Source organism: Micropterus dolomieu, linkage group LG02, assembly GCF_021292245.1.
Source record: "Micropterus dolomieu isolate WLL.071019.BEF.003 ecotype Adirondacks linkage group LG02, ASM2129224v1, whole genome shotgun sequence".
NCBI lineage: Eukaryota > Metazoa > Chordata > Actinopteri > Centrarchiformes > Centrarchidae > Micropterus > Micropterus dolomieu.
Genome location: NC_060151.1, coordinates 27724641 through 27752051, shown reverse-complemented (window position 1 = coordinate 27752051; position 27411 = coordinate 27724641). Strand labels below are relative to the sequence as shown.

Below are 27411 nucleotides of genomic sequence, written 5' to 3'. Positions count from 1 at the left end.
CGAAGTGTGGAGAAGTAGATGAATCATCCATAGATGATTGGGTGGGTGGGAGACCTAGCACCCTGGGTACTCCTCCATGGCCAGCACCCCCAACAGGCAAAAGCAGAGATCCTGGGCAACCCGGCAAGAGGTTGCGAGTGCCACTCTGACGTCTCTATCTGCGCTGCTCAGTGAGGGAGCTGGCCCAGGCCACCTACATTAACATAAACAAGGCGTGCTGCTGGGGTCCACCTGTCAGGGGCTGTCACCGCCGAGGACAGAGGAGAGACGCCTCTGCATTAACCTCCAGGCTTATCTCGCTCTCTGTGCTCCCCACAAAGAAAGTGGGGATTAGTGCTCAGTCAGGAATTGCTTTTGGGTCCTTGTCACTTCTGCACGATTACTGAACTCTCTCTTCTATGCTCAGACTATTATTCTCATCCTACTCTGCCACTTTCCCAAAGGGAGGGAATCCCAGGGGTTTAAAAACAGCAACTCACAGGATCTGAGTTTCTTTGATTTTGGTGACACCTTTGGTGATAAGTTGTCACTGCAGTGATTTCTGTGTTTACATGAGCGAATGAAATTTATCAATATGTCAATTTTTATGAATCGTTACAAAAGTCTGCAAAGTCTGTGTGCATAGGGTTCTCGGTGATTCTTTCTCGCAGACAAACAAATTCAGCACTCTACCTCCAGTAAAGACTAAAACAGAGATGCACGAAAAATACCCAAAGTTAATTCGACCACATCCAAAAAGCGTTGGACCTGAACAGACCCAGTGAAAGAACACTGGCAGCAGCATGATTCTCCACCAATTAATGAGTAACAATGGTCAAAAAAAAGAGTAGATTTTCCCTGCATTTCACACTCTCAGTCTCACTGGTGAAAACACATCATTATGACCAGTGAGCAATCAAGGATCAAGGTAATTTAATTATCATTATACAACACGTTGTTGTACACTGAAATTAAAGATTATAGCCCCTTCATGCTACACACATAGAACATAACAGATTATTAAAGTTATATTAGAACAGGGTTACATACATATAAAAGAATTAAAACAATATATACTGTGTACATACACCCAGGAAATAATGCTGCAGTGCATTTTTTGAATTTGTGACTAGAGGAATGTAAACAGCAGTAACAAGCTACTAATGATAATATGGTTTTCATCTTCACAAGTTTGAGAAATGTGGGAAACAGTGTCCATCTTTTTTGACTGTGGTTGAGCACCAAGCTTCATCAATGTTGATCTGGCTTGGTGGAACGTTTCAGGTCCACTGCTCTTTAATCCAAACCCGGCTTTATTTTCTGATGACTGTATTTCTGTCACAGGTAATACGTGTTTCAGCAACAAAGCTGACACAAAAAATGCAGCAAAGTTTGAAGGAGCTTCCGGCCGCTGCATGTACACTCGCCATCAACATGAACTGCGTTACGCGTTACGTATGGACATACCGACTCGAGTGTAGTACAGTATAGTATACAACGGTACCCTACCCTGACCCAAAAAGCATGAATACAATTTGTATTTAGACCAACTTGAAGCCTGTGCCAAGTCTTGGTTACAAGGACCTGTGAAGACCAACTTTATTTCAATAAAAACCTTCTACTGGAGAAAGTGTTATTTCTCCTGCACTGAACCATACTGCTGTACAAGTTTGGCATTTGTTTTACTAAACACTTTCTACCTTCTTACTGATCTTGCATCTGCGAAAGCAACAAGTGCACCTTGAAAAAAGTTTTTTCGTTAAACCGCTGATCACGCGGTCAAGAATGAACCTTCACACTTTGCATTGCAGAAGTTTGACGTTCCTTTTCTTTACCCATGCTGGCTATTACTGCCTCATTTCAAGCCAACTTTTTCAGCGAGAAACACAAGAGCATGATAAATCACAAAACATGACTTCTTTCTTTGACAGGGCTCTCCTGAACTTCAGCTATAGAGTATGCAAAATTATTTTCTTTCTCCTCCATCACTGCCAAGCTAAAAGTACACCACCACAGCCTAAGTATTCATTCAGCAGATTCTTGACATCCCTGCGTTGGTGATTTCCGTGTCCTCCAGCTCCATGGAAGTGCGCACACCGGTGTCACCAACAATGATGCAGTGTGAAAGGTAAATGTGTTCCATGGTGAGCACAGGCCGAAGGTTGTCTGCTTCACTGACAGAAAAAGTAAAAAGCAGCAGGTTAAGTTCTTCCTCTTCTCCACCCTCCTCTTCTTCAGCCTGTATCAGTATGGCCGCATGGCTCCCGGCCAACAAAAGACTGCAGCGTTCTATGGCTGCAACATTGTGAGAGCCTAATCCATATCTCCAGACCTCAGGCCTAATCAAACAGACTGAATGTAGAGAAAGAGTCAATAGCTGCTTAATTACTAACGAGAGTAATGACAATAACAATCACATTCCTTTCCGGCTGACGTAATTAAGGGAGGCATGAAAGGCATACTGAGGGAGAGCTACCTCCAAGCAAGGCAGCAATTAGGGCAGAAGCTGAGGAGGCAGCTTGTGGCGAAGGCGCGAGATGAGCTGCAAACACTGTCTCAGCCTTGTCTTTCGTCTAACACCTTGTTCTCCTTTCAGGCATCAGTATCATCAGTTGGTGCCATACACTGACAGCGCTGGGCTTCATTATATCTGTCCTGCCCATCGGTGATGCGAACACTGTGTTGCTCAACTGGCTTTCTGCAGCACGTCGCTGGCGGCTGCCATGTTTAATGACCCTCCTCCTCCTGTATCCAGCACTCAGTAGGCACAGCGTGAGACGTGGGGAAACACTCAATTTCTGTAATGGCTTGAAATGGAGTAAATATCACTCGCCCCCCTGCATTTGTTACTCATTCAAGCCCCGTTATCACTTGCTGCCTAATTTCCTGGTGCACTGACAAAGGCAGAGGGCGTTTCCATGGAGAGGGAACCCTTGCGGTTTTCGTGCTTCTCTCAACTTGGCACTCTGTTCATTTCACAGCAATTATCCTGAGTCATTCCACACATTCTGCCACAGAACTCAAGGGAAGGACCTTTCAGCTAATTGCTTTCAAATGGAAATAAAAAATAATCACACGGCTACTTTGTCAAAATGGCTCCTGTTATGCAGCATTTGGTATGGGAAATTGATGTGGGATTCCTTTTAATGTCCCATTTACAATGCCCCCCGCTCTATTTCCAGATGAAAACCTTTCTTTAAATGCATTTGGGATGAAGTCCTGACACTGCATACACCACGATTCTTCAGTTTCTCCGAAACCAACATGTTTATGTTGACAACTTTTTTAAAAGCAAGGTCATTTGTGTTTTTTACCCCTTATGTTTGGGTCTATTTTTGCTGGAGCAGCTCCCGTCTCTGTGGTGTGAAGTTCATTTGTCAATGTATATAAAGGCCAATATTTATTCATTATGAAATTAATATTTAATGATGTGTTTCATAGTTATTGACTTTGCTTTTACCTCCATACAGCATGCAGTTTTTTCTTTTTTGAAATTAATATTTATCGATGGGTTTCCTAGTTATTGACTTTGTCTTTACCTCCATACAGCACACTACTTTTTTTGTTTTGTTTATGTGACTTCTCCAAAGTCTACAAAGGACTTTTTTTCCTGCTAATATACAGTATTCTGTGCAGGAAATACAGATATAAAATGCAGTAATTAAACTGAACAGTCCAGCCACAGTATATCTTTTACTACATCAATTATGAATGAGCTGCCAACATGTGTTCAATATGCTTGTAAAACACAAGTATGTCTGCAAAATAACTAAAATATTTATTGAATTGCAGCTGCTGAAGTACAGACTGCTGGAAGACACCCAAGGGTCTGAAATGCTTCCAGCTATGTCAGTAATTGTCCTTAAGAGTTTAAATATTTATCCTATTAAATAAAATAGCCAATTGCTTTAATATTGTAATCTTTTTTTATTATTTTTCACATAGAGTTACACACTGCCAGTCAGCCACAGTGGCTGGTGGATTCCAAAATCAACAAAACTTAATTTACAACCCTAACTGGGCCACAGCCATGTGCATTGGACATCCAGGGTTAGGCTCAGTCTGTGGAGATCTTATATATGTTCAACAACAAGAGCCCTCAATCCTAAAGAAAAGGTCAGGGGACCGGATGGTCCCAGCTCAACTCGCCTCGAATCTACTCGCCTTTTTTTGGTTTTCCACTGGGCAAATCTGGTACCTGGTAGGTGTTTTGGTATCACCTCCGTCGAGGTTCAAGCGTGCTGAAGCAATACCAAAAGGTGACATGAAAACACTGCAGACTACTGATTGGTCAGAGAGAATAGTCACTATTGACTGCATCATCATTGCGCGCTCCAGACGGGGTGTACTGAACAAACCCGCTATTTTTTAATTGTTTATTCAGAGAGTGTGAGATAGTAACTGTATTGATACTATCTGTACTTTATTAATATGATCATTATTAAAGTGTGTGGCACGTGGTGCATGCGGGTTATGGGTGTGTGGCGTCATGGCCATTTGCCATTGGCGTCACTATGACGACCAGCTACATAATTATCAACACATCTAGTAGATGTCACATTTCAACTGATGTGGGAAAACTCTGACGTGTTAGTGGCACTAGAAGAAAAGTAATTTCATGTCAATCCATCTGATAGTTTTTTGATATATTTCGCTAAAAAACAAAACTGTCAACCTCATGATGGCGCTAAAGGAAAAGTGTGATGATCGCCAAAGTCAGTAGGCTTCATCTCTGGGGACCATTAAGATCTCTATAAAATCTAAACAAAATTCATCCAAAAGTTTTTCAGATATTTCACTCTTGACAAAAGTGGTGGACCAACCCAACGCCATCCTAGTCCTCCTTTTCTGCCCCAAAATAAGATTTTCCACCCAATTCCACAACTATTACACAAAACCCTGCTCTGCAAGCTCTGTCTAGCTGTAACTGAGGAATTCACCAGCAAAAGTATTTTTGTCAATACATATCAACCACTGTAATATGAACTGCAGGCAGGCTATCTTTCAGGTTTAGCAAGCCTCACATTTTTTGGTGTTTGAAGACAGGCAGGCAGGCAGAGTGGTGCTGATGTGTTGACGTATGGTGGGAGGCAGGAAGAGGCAGCTGCTGTTCATCTCCATGAGAGGAAGGCCACTCTGAGAGGATGAGTGGAGAGGGGCCTTTCAGAAGATCTCTGAGTCAGAGCGAGTGGGGAGGCATCAGGATATTATTAGGGAGGTGTGCCTGCTGCCCTGCTATTATGGCTGAAATAAATGCTTCTGCTGCTTTAGACCGAGGATACACCTGCCCTGTGTTGTTTCATCAGGTATTACATGTGAGATATAAAAGCGATTTGATATAATTAAACCTATAATTCAATCAGATTATAGGGGCTAATGACACTTTTGAGTTTTGTGAAAGAGACAAAGGTCATAAGGATGAAACCAGTTCACCACAGATGTAGGTTAATGTAGCTGCTAGCCAACAGAAAGAGAAAGATTTAAGAAAATGAGGAATATGGACCTGAATCTTTGTTTAACATTGACTGCAGTTAATTCTATTATCTTCTTGTGTTCAGGTGCAGTTTATAAACCTGAAACAGCTACAATATATAACAGAACCCCAATAAAAGACACCTAACCACTTTTTTTATTCTCTTGAATTCCTCAGCTGACTGAGGCTCTACAGACTCTGTATTATCTCGAGTGAAACAGCCACACTGCACTTAATCTCTAGTTTAAATGCACTTAAATAAATGATTGAACATATAGCGCGGGAACCGAAATGTCACTGATGAGCTCCTTTTTGAAGCTTTGTGTAAAACATAAAAGCAGAAACGAAAATGTTAATGAATTGTCTGAGGAGTAGAAGATCAGAGGAGCCAAACGAATTTCATATCACACCTAAAGACCTGGCATTTAATTAAAGTGGCCTGAAAAATGGCTGCCTGGTTGGCTGACAACAGTTTCTCTTGAAGCAAATTAAAGAAATCAATTACTGCCGTGTGAAAGTGTAATGCCAGCACACTGGAGCCCCACAGCGCCACAATGAGACACCAGGCCGAGGGGAGAGGAGCGAGGAGGAGGGCGCCTCCACTGTGCCACATCTGACTGGCTCGGCTACAGAGTTTATCACGTCAACCTGTTACAGGCAACAGAGCCTGAAAGGGCCCACGCGCTGGAATGAAGCCGCAAATCAGCCTAGCTGCCTCCACAAGCCTGAGCCTCCTCCACTCTGCTCCCAGCTCTTACTCATTCTCTCACCTTAATTCTCCCTCTCTCTGTCTCTCTCACACACACAGTACACACATATGGTACACATTTTACAGTTAGAGATATTTCAGGGTAATAATGGCCATTTACTACACACTGCATATTGCATGTTGGCTCATCAATGTTGCACACTACTAACATGTAAAGCATTCCTTCCAGGCTAATAGATAGCTATCTGTTAAAGCCACAGCTGCAATGCAATTTGGAACATATACATTTTCTTTGCATGTCTTTCATTTATCACTCTATGTTGTTGCCCTGCAAGTCAGGAAGAGGCTCATTTTAGAAACTGTTCGCCACCATCAAGCCAAAATTTCCACGCAAACGTTCAGAGGAAATCTAGGGAAATATTGCCATGAAATGAGAACATTCATGTCCCCAGGATGAACATTCTGCACTCTGGACACTCATACTGCCACCCTAAGAACAACTTGCACATCTTAAACTACAGAATAATCTTTATGTTGTTTACTGCGTTTCATTTTGCGGGGTGTAATGATCACTGAAGACTAGGGTATTGGACTGCTGTTTGAAATTGGATACATTAATCTGTATTTTGCTTATAGTCAACAAATCCCATGAAAATACCAAAGCCAATGTTAGTTTGTCTCTTATGGAATAAATACTATCCCAAATATATTGTAGCTGTGTGGAAAGGTTTTGTAATCGAGAAAATGTTTTGTACTTGTGAAAATGTTCTGTAGATGAGTCAAAATGTTTGAATGTGTATCCCAGTCCCGGCTATTCTCATCTGTGACACCACGATGGTGGAACGAGCTACCACACGCCATCAGAGCAGGGGCGTCCCTCTCTAACTTCAAGAAGCTCTTGAAAACTCATCTCTTCCGAGAACACTTCCTCTTATAACACCTCTAACTCCTAACCTAACATGCACGTCCTGTGCTCTTCTTCCTCTTCTTCTTCTTCTATCCCCTACATACAGTATATCTTGTATTGATTGCACTTTTTTGTTTTGATTGCACTTTTTGTTAACTTCCTTCCCTAGGTATTTACCCCATTAATGTGATAGGTACTATGAGCTCTTACTAGTACTTAATGCTGCTCTTACTAGTATGTATTGTCAGTTGCAGATGTGTATTTGATGTTCTATTGATGCTTGTATGTTGTTCCTCAAATGTGAGTCGCTTTGGATAAAAGCGTCTGCCAAATGAGTAAATGTAAAGATCTGAAAAACCCAAAATTTACAGGTACGGATCGATTTTACAGGTACACAACAAACCTACAGTTACAAGTAGTTTTGGGACAGAATTTATTCCATAGTCTCTCAATACTTTCTGAAGACCCTACTACATTACACTACAACATTTTTTTTTTTTAAGTCTGTTGATAAATATATATTTACCAAATGCAGTGAGTATTTGGGACAACAGGGTGTGGGATTGACTCAAAATAAACTACAGTGTCTGTGATGTGTTTTAATGCTTTTTGGATAAAATTCCTGAATTATAAGAATAGATCAAGCTTTGGATACACACACACACACACACACACACACACACACACACACACAGCACTTGTTAGTAGCATTTGTTGACAGTAAGAAAAATGTTAAGTATTGCTAACCTTAAAAGCTGAAACACATTTCATCTACATTCAAGGTTTCCTCACCTAAAAACATTGTGTGTATCCTCAATGCCAAAAAAAACGTTGATTGCATTTCCTACCTCATAAAATATGTGTCAAGATGTTTTTGTGTTAAAAACCAAAATTGTGGTCTACTTGTGGTTTTCAATTTATGGGTGCATTGCTACCTGTTTTCGGTGCATTACAGTCTCCAAAACTCAATATGCAAACAGTCCTCTACACTCAGGGTGGAAGAGTATCACATTATTCGTGGCATGCATGTGAGTCCTTGAGCACATGCTAATAAAGCAAAAGATCTACAGTACACACAATTAAGAAACCTGCTCATAACATTGCGCCACAATGCCTAATGGGAAAAAACTCCAAAAGGTATCTTCACAGCTGCTACTGAGCAGGTGGACCAGGTGTCCTTAAGAAGCTGCTGACCCAGAAATACAACATGTTTGTTGGCATGAAAATGGTGTTCATAATTAAGACATTGAATATTACAACAAAACGGTGGCTTTTCTTTTAAGATATTGTCATTTATGTAACCCATATTGGTTTAGACACCAGTATCATGCCTGGTTATAAACATGATAAGTTGTAGCAAGGTAAGTCCTAAGGTAAAAGTACAAATAAACTCTTTTCTAAAAGTACAGTATAATCTATATTTATGGCACATTTTATGGTGAAGCATTTAGCTGATCATTAACTAGATTTCATATTTTCCACATTCCAATATACCAGTAAATAACTGCTGGGAACACAGCCTCTGCAAGCAACAAATAGCACGGAAAGAACAGTCATATTTACTCTAGTGAAAAGGAAAGCTATAGGTTAGCCACAGCAAGATTAAAAGATACCAGTTGCCGAAAGAGAAAATGATTACCTGCTGGAGGAAGAGCTACTGTATTATAGGGATATCTGCTGTCATATTCCTGCTGTTCAGTTTTTATACAGTATGTTATGTACCCTGTGCCATTCAGGTGGAATTGACTGCCACCCACTCTAAATGTTAATCTCATTGTTATCAAATCAACGTCAACACACATAACACGAGCAGCATTCACATATAGACTTGTCCAATGATACAGACAGACACTCAAGGTCAGTTTGAGTATAAATTCACTTTGATTAAGTGCTGATATGGACATTAGATGCTTAATGCTACCTAGCTAGCAAGCAACAATAACAATGGATGTGAATGAATGTGCTGCTGCCATCAGCCATTTATGTTCAATGGCAATGCTTAATGTAGGAAGTTGGCACTGAAGAAGTGTTTAGAGGTATAAAGGAGCCAAGTCAGAACAATACGTCTAATGGAGCATGTAGGGGAGTTCACTGGTAAAGAAAATACTTTTTTGCTCAAACCTGGAATAATGCATTTATTTTGGTTCACCTGCGGGGCTGCAGAAACAAGTAGTGAACACAATATTGACATATTCTCACCTTTTGAGTTGTCATAGTGAACTTGTTAGCAAACAGTTGCTTATTTAAGCATCTAGCAAAATGATCATTCATTTAGAGCTGTGTTTGTTGTCGGATGAAGAGAAGTCCAAAATTCACTCTCTTGTGGCTTAGTTTTTGGTATCTACCAGCTCTTCAGCTACTAAATGCTTCATTTTGTCTGCTGGTTGGTGCTTAGCGGGTAGTGTACAGTAGTGTACACAACAGTGAGGTTCAGCGCAACACTGAGGTGAAACTCTCCATAAAGATCTGTAAAGCTGATGGAAGATTCAGGTGATAACTCTCTGTATGTTTTTCACTATGAAGGACCCCTTTCACATTGTTCTCACAGTTGTTGTTATAAAAAAATAAAGTAAAATCAGCAATAACACTATGGGGGAAAACCTGGTTAAAAGGCTCTGCATTCACAGGTTTACTGATTGAAGAAGTAAACAAATCTCAACAGTCAAAGGCAAGTATCAGTAAAGATATCTAAAGTGAAAGAGTCAATGTTAAATTACTTGTGCCTTAACATGTGCCTTGTACATGTTCATCAACAATGAAAATCCTTAAAATTGGAGATGATGAAATTTGCTAAAATGTAGACGTATAAAAATAGAAAGAATTAACATCTCTAAAACTGGATTTAAGAAATGTTGACATGTGTATGTCAACAAAATGTATCAGTTGAAAAATGTTGGAAGTGAACATTTTGGAGATTGGTTTATCATGAATGTTGTGTCAGATTTCTAATGAAAAAAACATTAATTTGGCTGACATGATGTTTCCTCCATACATGTAATTTAGTAAAGACAAAATGCTACATAATGATGGAAGAGAAAATACAATTGAAATCTTATGCACACTTACGTTTAAGTCTACAAACTTACTAATATTTTGGCATAAATTGATGACAACTGAAATGTGTGTGTTTTTTCAGGTTTACACAAATAGTTTGGATTATGATCAATATTTTATATTGAACCTCGTTTGAGGTCTTTCATTACTGGCTACCAAAACTGATAAAACAACAAACATGGTTTTTCCAGTATGACGGCAATTAACTCTGTTGGACAGACTAAAACAGACTAAAATGTTGTGGTATTAAAGAGAAAGCAGTTATCTAGTGAGAACTATTTGAAAATACAGTGCATCTCCAGTGGAGCTTTCCTGTGGTTAGAAGTTTTACACTTGGACTTACTTGCATGTTACCTGATAATAAGCCATTCATGCATTAAAAGTTGGCTTGCTCACAATTCAAAACACATCGATCTCGGCACGCTGGCTGAACTTGATGGTCTACTTCCAGTCACAGCAGGGGAAGAAGCAGCTTGCTATTCCAACTCCAAAGTGAGCAGAATACAGAGGCAGTTAAGAATGTATTTTCACCTTTAAAGGATGGTTGTGTTTCTGTATTTTACATGTTCAATCAGCTATTCTGATTTAAGAGTAAACATTTTATGTGCACTGTTGAAATTCAAACGGTCAACATTTTGCTTGTTCGTGAGAGGAGTTAGTTTGTTTTTAACCTGACAATCCTCACATGTATACTCATAAAATACTGCATTTGAAAATGTCGTGATTTAGTAAAACCTTTCTGACTCCAAATGTTTAAAATAAATATTGCATTTAGGATGATAGTAGAAAACAGTACAAAAGTAAATTTTATACAAATCTGGACATTTCGATCTATTGCATAAAGATTAGAATAAATCCCTACAGCACTGAAACACTTACACATTACTTACATTTTCTCTGGCTGAAACTGAACAGCTTTACTCTGCATGTTTATTCAGAGACACTTTATGTAAAACTAAATAGGCTGTAACAACATCATGAAAACAAATTCAGATCTCTAGGGAGTAGTCTTAAAAGAGTTGAAAATATGTCATCAAATCTCTGCACACCTGAATGTGTGACAGGTGCATCTGAGCACAGAACAACTTCAACAAAAGTTTTTTTTGATTAATGTCAGTTTATTGCTGGTATTATTTTTGTTTCAAGCAACCTTCAGCAGGTATATGGCCAAGCATGACAAGGACTCTATATATACACCCACACACATATATTCTAGTTAAATAATCCAACCTGAGGACCACAAAACAAGTAGGTAATGATAGACTTGTTATATTATGCCCATATTGACCATTACTTCACAGCATGAGGTTATTCCACATAATGGTAAACATGCATTCAATAAATTGTGAACACAGGTGCTTGATCATAAACCCGTCTTCCTCTGATTGCATGATTTAACCTACATTTATTTACTGTATGTACACTATATGGAACTGTAGTGATGCTATGTTCCTATCTCTAAGGATTTACTGATATTCAAACGATGTAAAATCTTAGAGATTGACCAATTATAAAAGTAAAACAGAAATCTAAATTAACACTGTTTATTCAGGCTTGGAAATACCATGTTCCTAATGGGTATTACTAAAATACATGCCCTGGCTCAAACTGTTGAAGTTGTTTTGGCTATTGGTCTGGGGAGGGTGTACTGCAGTGGTTGTGTATGGGCAGCAGAGAGTGCTAAAGGCAAAAACCTCCCATTTCTTCTTCAAGAAAATGTGAGAATCCCCGTGGATATTCTGTGCAGGATTGAGAGGGTCAGATAAAGTTTGCTTGCCCCTCAAGTTCAGAGTGTGTGTGTTTGATAAAGTTCTCATAGCAAAGATCTGAGACTTGCACCAGTCTCAGCAGTCCAAAACACTCCAAATCTTGCTGACGGTGGACGATGAGCGGATAGAGTTAACATGGGAAAGCTAATGAATATGAATGAGGTAAATGAAAGCTGATGAATGTTATCCCTTATCTCCATAAAGATTGGACAATTCCCTTGAACCTCTGCCAAGGACACACACAATAAAGAACAAATTTGAAGAGTTAGCTTGTCTAGAAATGTGATGGATGTTGATAAGGTTACATCACAATACAGTGATACAATATCTGGATGAGAATGCTGAGTATGATCTGAGCTGAAACACTGAGGAGGGTGCAGTTCACTTTTTAATAGTTTGACCATAGTCCTGGAAATTGCTAAAAAAAAAAAAATCAATGTAGATTTTTTTAACAATATCCTGGGGCTAATATACACATTAGAGTTATTAAAATAAATATGTCTCTTAGGGCTTTTTCTTCCCAAGAGACCACTGCTAGCTGACGAAGACATATACACTCTCATTTTCCTCTTCATTTTCCTGGTGTCAGATCAATCATGCACCATCCCAACTCAAGGTGAAACCCATCAAAGTGTCGTTCCCCCATTGTCAATGATTCACAGGAAACTCCAACACACAGACGGGCAGGCAGACAAACAGAAAGACAGCATCAACAAGCGAGTTAAGAGGAAACAAACAGCCATGATGCCCGGAGAGATTAATCTGCTTTACTGCCAGTTCTCAAGAGCAAAACAGGGGGGTAAATTCACTGTGAACACAACTCCCGGCCGTAAAATTGGCTCATAAACATCATTGGGCCCCATACAGAAAGTGCTGAGATAAAGTCTGTCCAATCTACGAGATAAGTTGGTTGAAACTTTGCTCAGAAACTGTTGGCTTCAGAAACCTCAGGTGAGATGCCAAGAGGTGGATCCTCTTGTAAATGAGCGTTTTAGCCGGAGGATAGAGTCAGTTAAGATCTGTCAAGTGCCTGTGTTCACCATGTTGTGGACTGCAAGTCTCTGCCTCCTCTGGGCCTCGTCCATCCTTGGAGCTCCGGTAAACAAACAGAGACAGAAGGTGCTGCTGATCTCCTTTGATGGTTTCCGATGGGATTACGACCGGGATGTGGACACACCAAACCTCGACAAAATGGCCAAGGATGGAGTCAAAGCCCTGTATGTCACACCTCCTTACCTCACTGTCACCAGTTCTACACACTTCACCCTCTTGACAGGTAAAGTGTTTCATTTTCTACAACAGTGCTTCCAGTTGGCAGGGGATCTGCATATCATGGCGGAATAGGAATCCGCTCTGAGTTTACTTCAGAAGGATTGAAAAAAGCCAAGGGAAAAAGGAATTAGTTGTAATTGAATGTCCCAGGGTCCAACAGCTTTTATAGCTGAGTAAGATAATTATGCTTGGATGACTGAGGGAAGAATTCTGTGCTCCCTTTCTTATTTTGACTCTCAAATCATCAGTGCCAGCTAAAAGAAATTTAACTTCCTTGAAATTAAATTCTTCTAATCTCCGAAGTTGGTCATAAGACCTTGTCCAAAAGCGTCATGCCACTCAGCCCGTTAAGTTGATAGAATTTTTAATGTGAATGTGTCACAGTATGAATAATGAATGCAAGCAGACTGACAGTGATTCTCCTCTGTAGGCCGCTACATTGAGAACCACGGGGTAATCCACAACATGTGGTTCAACACAACCACCACTGAGAAGAAGCCTTACTATCAGACTCAGTTTGTGAATGAGTGGTGGGATAATGGGACTCTGCCTATCTGGATCACAGCGCAGAGACAGGTCTGTGCAGCACAATTTCCATCTTATCACTGTGAGAGACTGTTGTGCTGTTTACAGCACTAGAAACCATTTCTCTTGACAAAACACCTTTGAAAGCCTGCTGAATAATTTCAGGTAGATCACCGCAGTTATATTGCAAATGATTTTGCAGGTATAGATGTTAACTGCATGCAAATGACAGCTGCTGTATGTTTGCCTAAAAGCTTCAGCTGTAGATTTAAGAAAATGAATAAATATCTAGCAACTACTGCTTATGTTGCCCTGTGTGTCGACCCACAGTATGAACAGATGAACCCTGGGCACGCTTGTAAACAGTACAGTGCACACCCACGTTTCATATTTATGTGTGATGTTAATGTGCCTGTTTTTCCTACCATTCCAGGGCCTAAAAGCTGGCTCTCTTCACTTTCCTGGCACTGCTTCCAGTTACCAGGGACAGGTTGCTATGGTGCGGGAAGTGGAGCCACTGCTTTACAACTACAAGAACGAGACCTTTTGGAGGGAAAACACAGACAAGGTGATGGGCTGGTTCAGAGATCAGGATCTGGACTTTGTATCCCTGTACTTTGGTGAGCCAGATGGCACAGGCCACAAATACGGCCCAGACTCCCCAGAGCGTCGGGAGATGGTCAAGCAAGTGGATCGAACAGTGGGCTACATTCGACAATCAGCTGAAAAGCACGGGCTAAACGACCACCTGAACATCATCATCACAGCAGACCACGGCATGACCACTGTGTACCGCAATGGTCTGGTGGAGGAGATCACCCTGTCCAAGATCCCGGGATTCTCGTTCAGTGACCTGTCCTTCCACCTGGTGGACTATGGTCCTTCTGGGATGCTGTTGCCAAAGCCGGGCAAGCTGGAGAAGGTTTACAATGCCTTGAAGGGGGCCCATCCACACCTCTATGTGTACAAGAAGGAGGAGATGCCAGAGCGCCTCCACTTCGCCAAAAATGATCGTATCCTCCCCATCATTTTATGGGCCGACCCTGGATATGTGATCAACGGGGTGAGTTGACAGATTACATTTTTTAAATTCATCTTTCTTGCTAAAGAACTGGTTGTTAGAGAAACCTGTGAGACTACAGGCAATCACTAAGAGGCTGCGACAATGATCAGACCTGTCAAATGTTTTCTCTGACATCATGGACTTGGGTTTGGCCGGACATTAAAGATGCTGGAACGTTTAAAGCCACAGAGAGACGTGCAGCAGCATAGATTATAGATTTACCTTTTAAAGTAAATAAATACCTCAGGTCGCCCATTTCTGCCCCATCAAAGTGCCCAGTTGCCCGGTGCAGCTTTAATACAGCAACAAGATGTGAAAACATTATTTTAACTTTTAAGACCACTAAGAACAGACGCTAAAACACTGACACTTAATGCTGTAATGATATTGGTAAGTTATTTACTAGATAGTAAGATAATTAGGTGATTATTACCCGGTGAACTGGTTATATGGACATCAAATGACAAGCACTGATTTACTGATACAGATAAATAACCAGGTAAGCAATCTTTACATGTCATGCAGTTTATTCTAGACCTCAAGACTACAGAAATACTTAAATTATCTGTTGCAATTTGCTCATAGGAAATGGTGAAACTGGACTATTTTCAACCAGAAACAAGGAGGTAAATTCTAATCTTAGAATATTACAATTTTAATCAAGTGGATTTGCACATCCTCAGGATAATCCAGGCCCGGCTGATGACATGCAGTGCTCTCACATGCATTCATGAAGATATTCAAAATTAGCGTTTTCATTTTTCATCTCAGTCACTCCACTGTAACTTTGCACATGAATGTGTCAGTGCAGAGAACCATCAATTCATAAAATAATTTAAAGACTAAAATAATTAAATCATAAAATGTTTTCAAATGCTGAATATGGGGAAAATAAACAGTCCTATAAATCCACTGATGAAACGGCTTATCTAAAGTGTATAGGTCACACCCAACCATAATCACGACTCTTTGTTGTCTCCTTTTATAGCCACTTAAAGTCCGTTTAGATGATCTCCGAGAAGGATAAGCACGTTGACACTTACATTCTTTATAAAGTAACCAGGTATTCTACACAGTGATACTTCTAACACATTTTGTTTGTAGTAAACATAATACGCTGTATATTCCTAAATGATCAAAGTACTTTATGAAAATGGAAATTTTAGAGATTTCACAGGTTGATAGCAGTCACAAAGAGAAAACAGGCTTTCATCCTACAGTATGGAAACGACTCGTTCACTTGGCCAATACCTCCCTCTGCTGACTAAATACGAGTAATATGTATGTATAGAAACGAGTAGTCCAAGATGTGTGAACTCTGTTGCTGATAAGGTCATTTTCTTAAAACCATTGCCTTAAGATAAAATAATTTAATCTAACAAACTGGGTCATGCAAGTTATATTTTCCATTCCTGCGTGTCCTTGCAGTATATTCCAGTTCAGTTCAACAAGGGTGAGCACGGCTTTGACAACCAAGAAATGGACATGAAGCCCTTCTTCAGGGCAGTGGGTCCAGCATTTCATAAAAACCTGGAGGTGGGACCCTTTGAGACAGTGAACATCTACCCCTTGATGTGTCACATCCTGGGCATCCAGCCGGAGGTCAACGACGGCCACCTGAATGCCACCAAACACATGCTGGTTACTAGCGCTATTACTCCGGGTGAGTTTATATCAGACTAATGAGTCTCTCCCCATGGCCTCGAAAGTGTGTCGCTCCAACACCTGCTCCTTCATTACTAGGCCATTAATCTATCATTTCTGACTTCACATATGTCTACATCAGACATAGAGCTAATTTTAATTTAATAGATTTTTAAAAAAGGAGGTCTAAAGATCTGATGCCAAGTGTCTGTTTATTAAATAATTCTACAACATTCTACATTTTTCATATTGTTAACAAAAGCCATGAGGAGACAAAAGCCAACAATGTTCAATATTTTCTGAGTTTCCTACCCTTTTTGTCGTAATCAGCCCAAAGCCCATTGGTTTCCACTGAAGAAATACATTTTTTTAAGCCTCAGTAATTTTCTCAAACAGCTGGTCACTGTTGTTTTCAGTAAACTTTACTCAAACAGAAATTAATTGTGTATTTGCTGGGGACTATTTTCATCAGCTAGTGGAATCTTCTAGTGAGTATTCCCAGCAGCACGACGGTGTATGTGGGGCTGAGTCAAAATAAACTACAGTGTGTGTGTTCATGGTAATGAAGGAACATGTCACCCCATGCAGCAGTGAGGCTCACTGATGGGTTTTTAATAGTTTTTGGAAAACAATTGCACAGAGGAATAAGATAAATTTGCAATCACACACACACACACACACACACACACACACACACTCAATACTTCTTAGTAAAATCAATTAGTTGTTGGATTCGCATGGGATTCCTTACAATGCTAAATATAGAGAATATTGCCAGGTTCATTATTAAATCTTGAATACAGTCAAAGTGAATCTCACACGATCATCCTTCTGATATAGCCAGGCTGTATCAAATCAAAACCAGACATTGTCCAGTCAGTTCCATCTACCTCTGATATCGACATGATCCCTTTGTTAAATTTGTCTTGACTGACCCCAAGTTATCTAAGTTATAGAATGTAAAAGCTGCTATAGCACCATCATTTGGTTAGTGGATGCAATTTTAGTGCCTGAGTAGAGTAGAGAGTAGCGCACTTTGGTTGCTTTAGGTTTTGCAGTTTTGGAAAGTCAGATACTTTTAGCCAAAAAGCAGAAGAGTACAAAAAATCACATGGGGATAAATAACATCCTGTTGATGCCCTTTAAAGACATTCACTATCAGCATAAAATTCCAGGATTGTGCAACAACCCTCCAAAATAACATACGTGGAATGTAAATGTCTGTATTTTCTGTTTAGTTTCAGGTGAAGGTTTAAATCTGCAAAATGTCTTTATTGGACTGGCTGCAGTGGCTGGATTTCTTGTTGTAGTTTTTATAGTGATGACATCCCACAAAATACTCAAGAAAAAACACAAAAGGTAATGAATGAGTAATTAAAAACTGTATGTATCTGTTTCTCTCCTAATGTCACAATATGGCAATTGCATTCACAATCACTCTTTGATATGTCCATTGTTTTACTGCAATCATATCATTGCATAAAACTCATTTTCAGCATAAAACGTATACAATCATCATCAACAACAGAATTTTTATAACAATAACACAATATGTTCATTGATTTGTCTGATACCATTCTGAAAAACAATAACAACAACATTTATGTCCCAGTCCTGTCCTCATGAATTTCTTTTTTTTTTTTCTCTCTCTCTCCTGTGTTTCAGATCAGGAAGTTCAAAACATATTCCAGAAGGGGAAAAAGCAAAACAAACTTCATTTTGATTATCACAGAGAAAAGCAGAAAGCTTCAGTCTGAGAAACAGCTGCCTGTGGACAGTCCTTCTGACTCATTCTGCTTTATTCCATGTGGGGAAATGCACTCTGTGAATTGCACAAGGAACCAAAGAGTTGTTCAAAACCGTTTTGCAAATTATTATTTTTGTTGAAAACTGTGCAATTCAAATGAACAGAAATGGGGAAATAGAATAAAATTAATCAAATAATTTATCAAGCCAGTTTTTGTTTAGTTTGTTTAGTTTTTAGTTGAAACTTCTGATGCAGTGTTTGAGTGAACACTGTTTGTATATATATTGTCATCTGCCAGTTTCACAACATGTTTGAATGATAGCAGGTCTACAATTAATTTTAATATCTTAAATATCTACAACTACCTATGTAATTACATGTTGGCCTACTTGTGATTTGTTTAAAACTGTGCAGTTGCCTCGAATAACATCATCCGAGGAGGCCACATAAAGCAACTATTTATCGGATAATTGCTATTGTAGAATTTAATTATCAGCCTACTTTAAAACCACAATCAAGAAGAAAAAAAAAGTACGAAAAGAAAAGAATACGGAGATAAAAGTAAGATAGGAAAACCTTAGTCTATAAAATGTGTTTTAGGTATGATTTGAGAGAAAAAGTAGCGAATATTATGTCCAGGCCTCCACTTTCACTTACAGTAAATGCACCATGGATGAGATGAACATGTTTAGATCAGAGGACGGTGGCTGCCAAGGGACATATCTAAGCAACCGCGTTCTCAGTTGCCCGCCTCTATTCATGTCAAGTTAAGCACTGAAGCACTTCACTTCCGGTTAGGGCTTTCAAAATGAAACTTTGCTAGGGTTATAGTGTAGACGGTTAAAACTGTGTATTTTTTGTATTTCTACTAAATAAAAACTTTAGGCTTATAAATTACTGTTAGTTTCTATAAGATAAATGTTCTAATTAACGTAAGTCTAAATCTTATGGCCAAGACTACTCCCTTACATTAAATGACAACTTCAATCACTTTACTTGCCATTAGGAATGTGTACATACACATTATACAATTTGCATTATTATTCAAATTTAATCAGGCTATCATTTCAAATATATATATATATATATAATATTATATAACATTTTAATTGAATGTATTTGCTAACAAAGCTAAAAACAACTGACATTACTGAAGTTAGCTGAGCTCATTCTTCCACAAATGCAACTTGCATGATATTTTTATAGTATATAACATTAATATGAGAAGTTGTCTTATACTTAAGACGTGTATTTTAAACATCTTATCTGGGACAACAGATTGAAATTAGACTTATATTTTAACTCTGGCTTATTTAAGTCTTATTTTCTGCTAATAAATGAGCATTGTCCCTAACAGACTGACATATATAAATAAAAATAATATAAAAAAATAACTAACTAAACTAAATGTATCAGAGTTGACTCAAAAATATATAAATCAAGACAAGTTGTCAAACTGGCACAGAAGAACAACAAGAAAGAACAAAGATAAAAAAAAGTAGTTGTCCACTGTTGTCTGTGCTTTAGCTGAGACTTTTACTTTGAAGGAAAGACAATGAATATCCGGTCCTGTTCGCGCGTAATTGCGCTACGTTGGACGCGCCTCTGGTCTTTTGATAAAGGATTGTTACTCGGGGTGAAGGCAGACATGGAGGAGCTCAGCGCCGTGGGAGAGCAGGTTTTTGATGCGGAATGCATTTTAAACAAACGACTGAAAAAGGTCCGAGCTGTGAATCATTGTGACTTTTATTCGGGTGATTTGTAGCGGCTGATTTTTTTAAAAACGTACTTCCGCTCTTGGTTTTTCTTTCAGGGAAAGTTGGAGTTTCTCGTGAAGTGGAGGGGATGGTCATCCAAGTAAGTACAAGTGGTGCTCAGCCCGAAACAATGAAAACAACAACAACAACGTGTCGCTTGTTGCTTTTAGGAAACCTGGAAGCTAAACCTTTATTTTTCTTTGTTAAATCACCGAGTCCACACTGCAACACAGTGTTTTTACCGGCGGTTTTTTCCAATACAGCTCCCAAATTCTGCATTTACATTTGCCTTCTTTTGTTCATAACACCTCAAATTTGGGAAGTTAGCGGAAAGCCGAAGAAAATTATTTTTAGGCTATATGCGTTTGATCTCTCTGTTTTATCATTCTTTTATTTATTCAGATAATCGTGTTGTTTATTCTCGACTTTAAACGAGTTTTATTTGTGTGTGTGTGAGACTCGAAAACCAAATTTGCGAGGGCTGTTTGGTATATAGATCTTTAACTACCTTATATAATGTTAGGTTCGTTGCATAACTCAAATTTCTCCAGTTATTTTGCTATGTGTATATTCTGACTCTTGTAAGGCTCCGCTCTGCCTTCGTTTCTTGTCACTTGCCCTTTCTGTTCAGTCCACATTGTTGCTCTAATCCACCGTCAATGCACACTGCTGCCTGCCAGCTCCATGGCTTTCTGTTAGAACCACATCCTTTGTGTGTGTGTGTGTGTGTGTACGTGTGTGCAGGGAAAGGGTGGGGGTTGATTATTTCACTGGTGGCTGCTGATCAGAATAGGCTATTCAACAACAAGTGATGAGGAGAAAGGTCATTACACATGCAAGTGGCCTGTTTTCAGTTTTTAAGTTTTCTTTTCTCCTAAATGTGTTCAATTTTTTTTTTTTTAGACACTTGCAACACAGCTCATTGTGCACCAACACTCAGGAAGGGAGCCAACAGATGCTGTGATTTTTCAAATCTATAAATAAAAAGTATGGTGCAGCTAAAACAAAGCAAAATGAGACTAATATAGCAATAAAACAGCTGGGGCTTGTCACATGGTGCAACGGGAAAAACAGTTATTTTTTGCCATCACAAGCACAACAAAGTTCTTATTTTCATAACTTCCCATAAATGTCAGTCACTTCCATGACCTGAAAGTGTTCTTCCTTCCTGGTGCGTTCATGCTTTTCTACAAAGATGAACAGTCTGGCGTTCACCAGCACAGTCGTGCTCACTGTGGAAAGAACAATAACTCAAAACTGAATCTGATTTAGCATCTGTGGGGGAGGCAAGTTGTAAAGTACCTTCTGTGATATTTCAGTGAAATAGCCAAAGTTTCCCAAAAATTCCCCACATATTTCTGTAACAGCCCCAGAAAATGTTTCAAATTCTCACCACACCCCACCAGCATGCAGTCCTCTTTTTAGCTTTGGCAAATTGATCGCAAAGCTTGTTCCATTTCATTCTTGGGAGAGAAGTTCAGTGCCTGCCTACTTTCTCGCCTCCGCACAGCTGGGCAGCTGCTGCGTGTGCTGGGCGTGATGGTCTGTTTCGCTTTCAGATGCTGTTAGACGAAACCGCCACTTTCAGTCAATTCACATGGGTTCAAATCATTTACACTGCAAATCAAGTTTTATGTTACGACTAATATGTCAGTTAAATGTTTGTTTGATTGTCAAATTAGATACATATATATTAGATTACATATCTGTGGAAACAAGCAGTTGAAAATAGGTTCAAAACCAGAATTATTTCCCCCCCCCCCCATGTAAAAAGTGTGATGGGAAATTATGACTCAGTTTATTCACTTGTTAAGATTATTTACAAGTGTTTTAACTTCTCTTTTCTATAAAGTGCTGCATTATACTGGTCTCTTTGTCTAATTTATAGTATACTTTTATTTTTTATTACTTCTTTTTGTTCTCACCCTGTTTTGAGCTAACTTGAATCCTGCCACTCCTTATATAATTTATGTCAGGTAACATACAAGTTTATGGCTTCTGGAACAACTGAGTCCTCTGCTATCTAAATTTGGTGTCACTGCTGAGGCTGGAGGGTCCATATATCCTTGCTGGGCCACCGTTCCACTGTACTTTGACAAACACTGTGACAAACACGTGTGACACTCTTTTACAATCAATTTATTTCAGACACAACAGCTGGGAGCCCCAAGAAAACATCCTTGACCCAAGACTGTTAGCTGCATTCAACAAGAAGTGAGTGCCCTTATCGATACATTAGCACACTATTCATTAAAACACTAACACACATTAAGTGACATGATTTAAGAGACTTGCACAATCTTGTTGCATCTTTCCCATGTATAGGCTTGTTGCAGTTTTTGCTATGATCTTGATTTCTTTACATCACATTTTAAAATCTAACCTACTTAAATAAAAGTTAGATGCAGTTGTAATCCTAGTGGTATTTCAAATGTGCTATAAGGATATACAGTATGTAGCGGATATATAAATTTGTTTGCAATCATCCTGATCATCTAGTTTATGTTTTAATCATACTGACAAAAACTTCAGACAGAAACAGTAAGAGAAAATGTGGAGGTATAGCATTACTCAATGAATACTCATTAAGTATTTGTTAAATTTTTTTAAATAGAGAACAAGAAAAGGAGCTTTTGATGCGTAAGAAAGGGAAAAGGCCAAGGGGACGACCACGGAAAATCCTAGTAAGTATAATCCACAGCAGAATATCATTCTTTGATGGCTTAAGAACACGGTATCTAATTTTTGCTGTTAAATTTAGGAAAATGTGCTCGAGGCTCCAAAGTCAAGCAGCTCTTCATCTGGCTCATCATCTGGATCGTCCTCCGATTCCTCATCCTCGTGCTCCTCCTCTTCGTCGTCATCAGACGATGATGACGACGATGACGACGACGGCCACGCTACACAGGCAAACCCAAGCATCAGAACACGAGACCTTCATCCTGTCCCTCAGAAGAAGGCGCAGATTGTCGTTGCAAAACAGGAGCCCCCAAAGAAACGAAGCAGGAAACCTCTGCCCCCTGACGTGAAGGAATTTCAACAGAACAAGGGCGCTCGCAAAATCCCAAAGTCACCCAAAGATACAGATCTTCCAGGAGCGATCAAGAAGCCTGTTCACCCAGCAAGCTTCACCTTTATGGGTTTTCACCGGGGCTCGCCTAGGGATGCAGTGGGTGGTCAGAACAGGAGCTCTCTGACCCCGGGCGGGGCTGTTAAAAACCCCATGACCTCTGTGGGATCTGGCAGGTCAGTACAATCTGCTTCCCCCTCCCTGAGCAAATCCAGCCAGAGCAAGAATGTCACTGAGGGTAAACTGTCAATGTCCAGTATGAGCAGCGGGACAAGTCTGGATTTAAAAGCAGCTGCTAGTAAATCAAAAGGGGTAGCAGCGTTGAATTTGAATACATCCAAACACCCCATTCAAGGAACCACGCAGCATACACTAAGTTCCCCCAATGGACAAAAGAAGCCCCAGGCCCCTGTGTCAACACTGCAGCGGATACCCAGTACTAAAGCAGTGGCTTCGTTACCATCTAAGAATGCCACCTCCAATCAGGGTCCTGGCCTTCAGCCCCTCAACCTTCAGAACAAACTGGTGCAAAGCAATGATGCTCCTGGAAATGGCACTACTCCAGTCTCAGGCCTGAGAAATGCAACATACCCAGCGAGGAAAACTACAGCCACACAAAATCAGGAGTATAATGCTCCAAGGAGTCCAGCAACCCTGGGACGACTACTGGCCAGAAAGAGCCAGCCTGGAGCAGACAAGGTCAAGGAGGCACCTGAAATCCAGACCCCCAGAGTCCAAGGCAGGCTGGACGGCGTGCAGAAGTCCTCTACAGAGGTCCAGAGTCCGCAAGAGAGAGCGGCCTCCAAAGACGGCAAGAAAGCCAAAATGAATGACATGAGTACGGGTGAAGACGAGAGCAGCTCAGACTCCGATCAGGATTGTTCCTATGCTGGACAGGACCGCTCTGTAGCGGTCCAGAGCCAGGACTGGAAACCCACACGTAGTCTGATAGAACATGTGTTTGTAACGGATGTCACTGCTAATCTAGTTACTGTCACAGTCAAGGAGTCGCCAACCAGTGTGGGTTTCTTCAGCATTCGCAACTACTGACAGGACCCCAGATACTGCAAACCAGATGGGCTTTGAAGCGAGCAGAGGGGTTATGAGTTCGGAAGGAATTAGATAAACTTTTGGCTGGAGAATTCCTGAGGAATGCATCAAGGAATGGAGGTTAATTTGCTTCATCTTCTTTTAGTAAAAGACCAATTTTTAGGTTAAAAAAAAGTTAACAAAAAGGACAGAAAATCACTTCTTGATTGTGCTTATTTATTTGTCTACACATTGTTGAAGAAATGGCAGTGGAGAAGGACAATGCCCACAGAGATGCAAGAGGCAGCATATTGGTCTTACCTGATGATAATATCAAGTAGATAAATCTTTGTGGATCATTGAGTCCAAAATTGCATTGTTGCTGGGGTTCTGGACAAATGTATTCAACATTTAAGAAACATGATAAAACTCCCAACGCTCTATGAATGTTGCTGAATCTATGCGAAATATTAACATTCATATATGTTGCTCTGTGTTTCTCTGATGATGAAATAACCTGTTTTGTTATAACATCCAACACAGCAGATTAGAGGAATATCTTAATGAAGAAAGGGTAGGCAGGAGCAGGAGAGTCTTTTATGGGTAGCAGACATTTAGTTCATAGTGTCACTGTGTTGAATCCATATCAGTCAATAGCTAATGTAAGCCAGTTTTTGATTCTTAGTATAGTATTATTTTAATGTTTCATAAATTAGCTACCTCTTTTTTTTTTTTTCACTGTTTTGCTATGTTCTGTATATTCATTTTTCTCGGGATAGGAAAACCTTTCCCTCCAGGGTATACCATCATTGTGTCTATATAATTGTTTTTATATAGTTCTACTGCTGTATAAACCTGTTACTACCAGCGAGCAGCAGACAACAGCTTCATTTTCTCCACCAGAACAACCTCCGAGGTCCACACTGTTGAACTGTACGCACCATTGTCGCCTCGAAAAGAAGTTTCATTCCACAGTGCAGCCAGTTTATCGGCGCAGTTTTCCAAACGGACAGAAGCATGCGGGGAATAAGATAGAGTATCTCTGTCCCTTCCCAGCGTGATAAGACTCGGCCCTGGGTGAGGTTTGCTCTTCTGCCTTTGCATCAGTTCCGTCCTTCAAGGTATTCACCAGCAACTTGAATCTTCTTAGACTTGTTATTAATATGGAGAATAAGTGCTTGCGTTGACATGGCAGGATGATCATGGACAGTACACCTGCTGGTGCTTTTCCCTCAGCCTGCCAGAGCTTTCCATGAGACGTTCCGATCGCTGACAGCAATTGGTTTCAAACCACTGCGGTAAAGGTTGGGTGTGGACAATAAACTGTTCGGCATTGTTTGTCGCTGACCACAAAGCACCAGACTTCATTCTGTCTGTTGCAACTGGTGTTTCCTTTCCAGTACATGAATACCAGATTGTTTTTTGTTTTTTGTTTTGTTTTTTTCCCTTGCAGCTGCAGACATCTCATTTCACCCACCTGCATGGGTTCAGGAGCTGCAGGCCCGGCCTCCCAGAGAAAAAAAAAGTCTTTATCTGATGTAACGGAAAAGAAACCACAACAATGTGCGCTACTTTCTGCTCCCTTGAGAGGAGTTCTGCAACAAAGCACTTCGACTGAACTCTTCTGTCTAATCCTGCTCTGCAGACTGTGCCTTCCTTTCTCTCAAAGACTAAACACAAAGGCATTACCCCAAAGATAGCTAGAATTTCAGTTTGTTCATGAAAGGAGTACCCCTAGAGCATAGCATGGAGACTGGAACATTTTTGGGTTCCTGTTCATATTGTTTTGAAGGGAAAAATCTCTGCTTGAAGACTTAACACAAATGTATGGAACAAATGTTTGTTGCCTTATTGCAACAGTAAGAGTGGTTTAGGTTAAAGGTATAGAGGGAGTTTCCAATCAGCAAAAAACTAAAGGAGTGCATGTCATATTACAGGTGTTAACTGGAAAAAATGGTAGTACACAGCATTTGGTTTCTTCTTGTCAACAAAGCTCCAGCATTTATCTTTTTAAAAGTACATCCAGCGTTGGGTAAACATTAGTCTAGTCGCAAACAGAATGTCATTTATCGCTACCATGTGATAGGCTATGGGGTAATGCAAGGTGTTTATATATGAAAGTGTTTTTTTATTGCATCTACTTTTTTCTGTAATTGATGAAAAGAACGAACTTGCCATAAATGTTTGCAGTTGTGGTCTTCTTTTTTAGATCTACTAACCATCTCAATGTTATGTTCTCTTTACAATATATTTATTTCAGATCAAGAGCCTTTCAGGGTAGGACAGTGTCATCAATCATTGTATTGTGCCACCTGTCACATTAACAAATAAATGGTACAACCTTTTGTTTGACTTGTTTTTTTAACGTAATTTATCAAGCAAAAATGCCATTTGCTGGTTCCAGCTTCTTAAATGTGAGGATGCCCATCCTGTTTACTGAATATGTGGGTTTTGTCTGACAAAATTAGCAATTTGAAAACACCACAGTGGATTTAAGATTATTTTACATTTTACAGACTAACCAACCAGTTAAATAAATAAACAGATTGACAATGAAAATAACTGTTAGTAGCCCTACCTTCAGCAGGTACGAAGCTGATGATGTCTGCTTTTCAAAAGGTGTCACGGACTTGTAAGGGAGTGGTTTATAATGCTGATCAGAAATTCATCAACACTTACAAGATGTCAATACTGGATTTGATCTTTCATTCTCTCTGAAGCAGTGCAGCTGTAGTCTTCATTAGAAACACTGCTAAATAACAAGATGGTAGAAACCCAGTTAACATGACTTTCTATCTCTTATCTGTGCTGCAAAACTATCCACTTTGACTCATGGACACATGTGCTGCAACAGCCACAAGATGGCACTGTTGCACTCTAAGGTTGAGACACCCAGGAGTGCTTCAGTTTCTTAATTAACCATAATTATATAATCTGTTAGTTTACACATGAGATTGCAATCCATAAACTCAATGTATTTTATATACGGACAACAGAAACTACATTTTCTGACTTTCTCACATTTAAAGCCCCCAATACAGTACTACAATCTCTAATAATAATAACAATAATAATAATAATAATACAATATACACATTTTTTTTCACTCAACAAAGGCTCCAATTTTGAGTTATCTACAACCACAGTTTCTAATTTCAAGTGCTTGCCAAGAGAAATGTAGATGTCCTCCATTTCCACTGCATCCCCCTCTGATGATCTTAATAACATTTGAATCCTGTACATGCATCTGGCATGCCAAAACTTTCACTCTAAGTTCAGTGATTCAATTTCAGCATCTCATTCCATTTGATTTGCTTTGGGTCTATGTGAGAACTGAGTGAGTGTACGGTTTGGTTGTGCAATACCTTGTGTATCCGACCCACAAACTTGGGAGTATTTCACTGTTCTCAGAG

At 39.7% G+C, this 27411-nt stretch overlaps 3 protein-coding genes across 4 annotated transcripts in view; 2 read left to right on the top strand and 1 right to left on the bottom strand.

Moving 5' to 3' along the window:
• LOC123961410 (RNA binding protein fox-1 homolog 3-like) overlaps nucleotides 1-27411 on the bottom strand; it is a 496038-nt gene that overhangs the window by 414681 nt on the left and 53946 nt on the right. The gene's annotated exons all lie outside the window — the stretch shown is intronic.
• On the top strand, nucleotides 12933-18304 carry LOC123961404 (ectonucleotide pyrophosphatase/phosphodiesterase family member 7-like). Its single transcript, XM_046036765.1, has 6 exons — nucleotides 12933-13167; nucleotides 13594-13739; nucleotides 14122-14751; nucleotides 16180-16414; nucleotides 17640-17754; nucleotides 18061-18304. Exons 1-6 carry the CDS (start codon nucleotides 12933-12935, stop codon nucleotides 18116-18118), a joined length of 1419 nt encoding a protein of 472 aa, XP_045892721.1. The 3' UTR covers nucleotides 18119-18304.
• Nucleotides 19779-26343, top strand: cbx2 (chromobox homolog 2 (Drosophila Pc class)). Its single transcript, XM_046036754.1, has 5 exons — nucleotides 19779-19862; nucleotides 19956-19999; nucleotides 22048-22113; nucleotides 22514-22583; nucleotides 22661-26343. Exons 1-5 carry the CDS (start codon nucleotides 19791-19793, stop codon nucleotides 24017-24019), a joined length of 1611 nt encoding a protein of 536 aa, XP_045892710.1. The 5' UTR covers nucleotides 19779-19790; the 3' UTR covers nucleotides 24020-26343.

Coding starts and splice junctions, on each gene's coding strand:
- cbx2 (XM_046036754.1), top strand. CDS start 19,791: ATGGAGGAGCTCAGCGCCGTGGGAGAGCAGGTTTTTGATGCGGAATGC. Junction 22,114..22,513: donor TTAGCTGCATTCAACAAGAA/GTGAGTGCCCTT, acceptor TTTTTTAAATAG/AGAACAAGAAAAGGAGCTTT. Junction 22,584..22,660: donor GACGACCACGGAAAATCCTA/GTAAGTATAATC, acceptor TGTTAAATTTAG/GAAAATGTGCTCGAGGCTCC.
- LOC123961404 (XM_046036765.1), top strand. CDS start 12,933: ATGTTGTGGACTGCAAGTCTCTGCCTCCTCTGGGCCTCGTCCATCCTT. Junction 13,168..13,593: donor ACACTTCACCCTCTTGACAG/GTAAAGTGTTTC, acceptor TCTCCTCTGTAG/GCCGCTACATTGAGAACCAC. Junction 14,752..16,179: donor CTGGATATGTGATCAACGGG/GTGAGTTGACAG, acceptor GTGTCCTTGCAG/TATATTCCAGTTCAGTTCAA.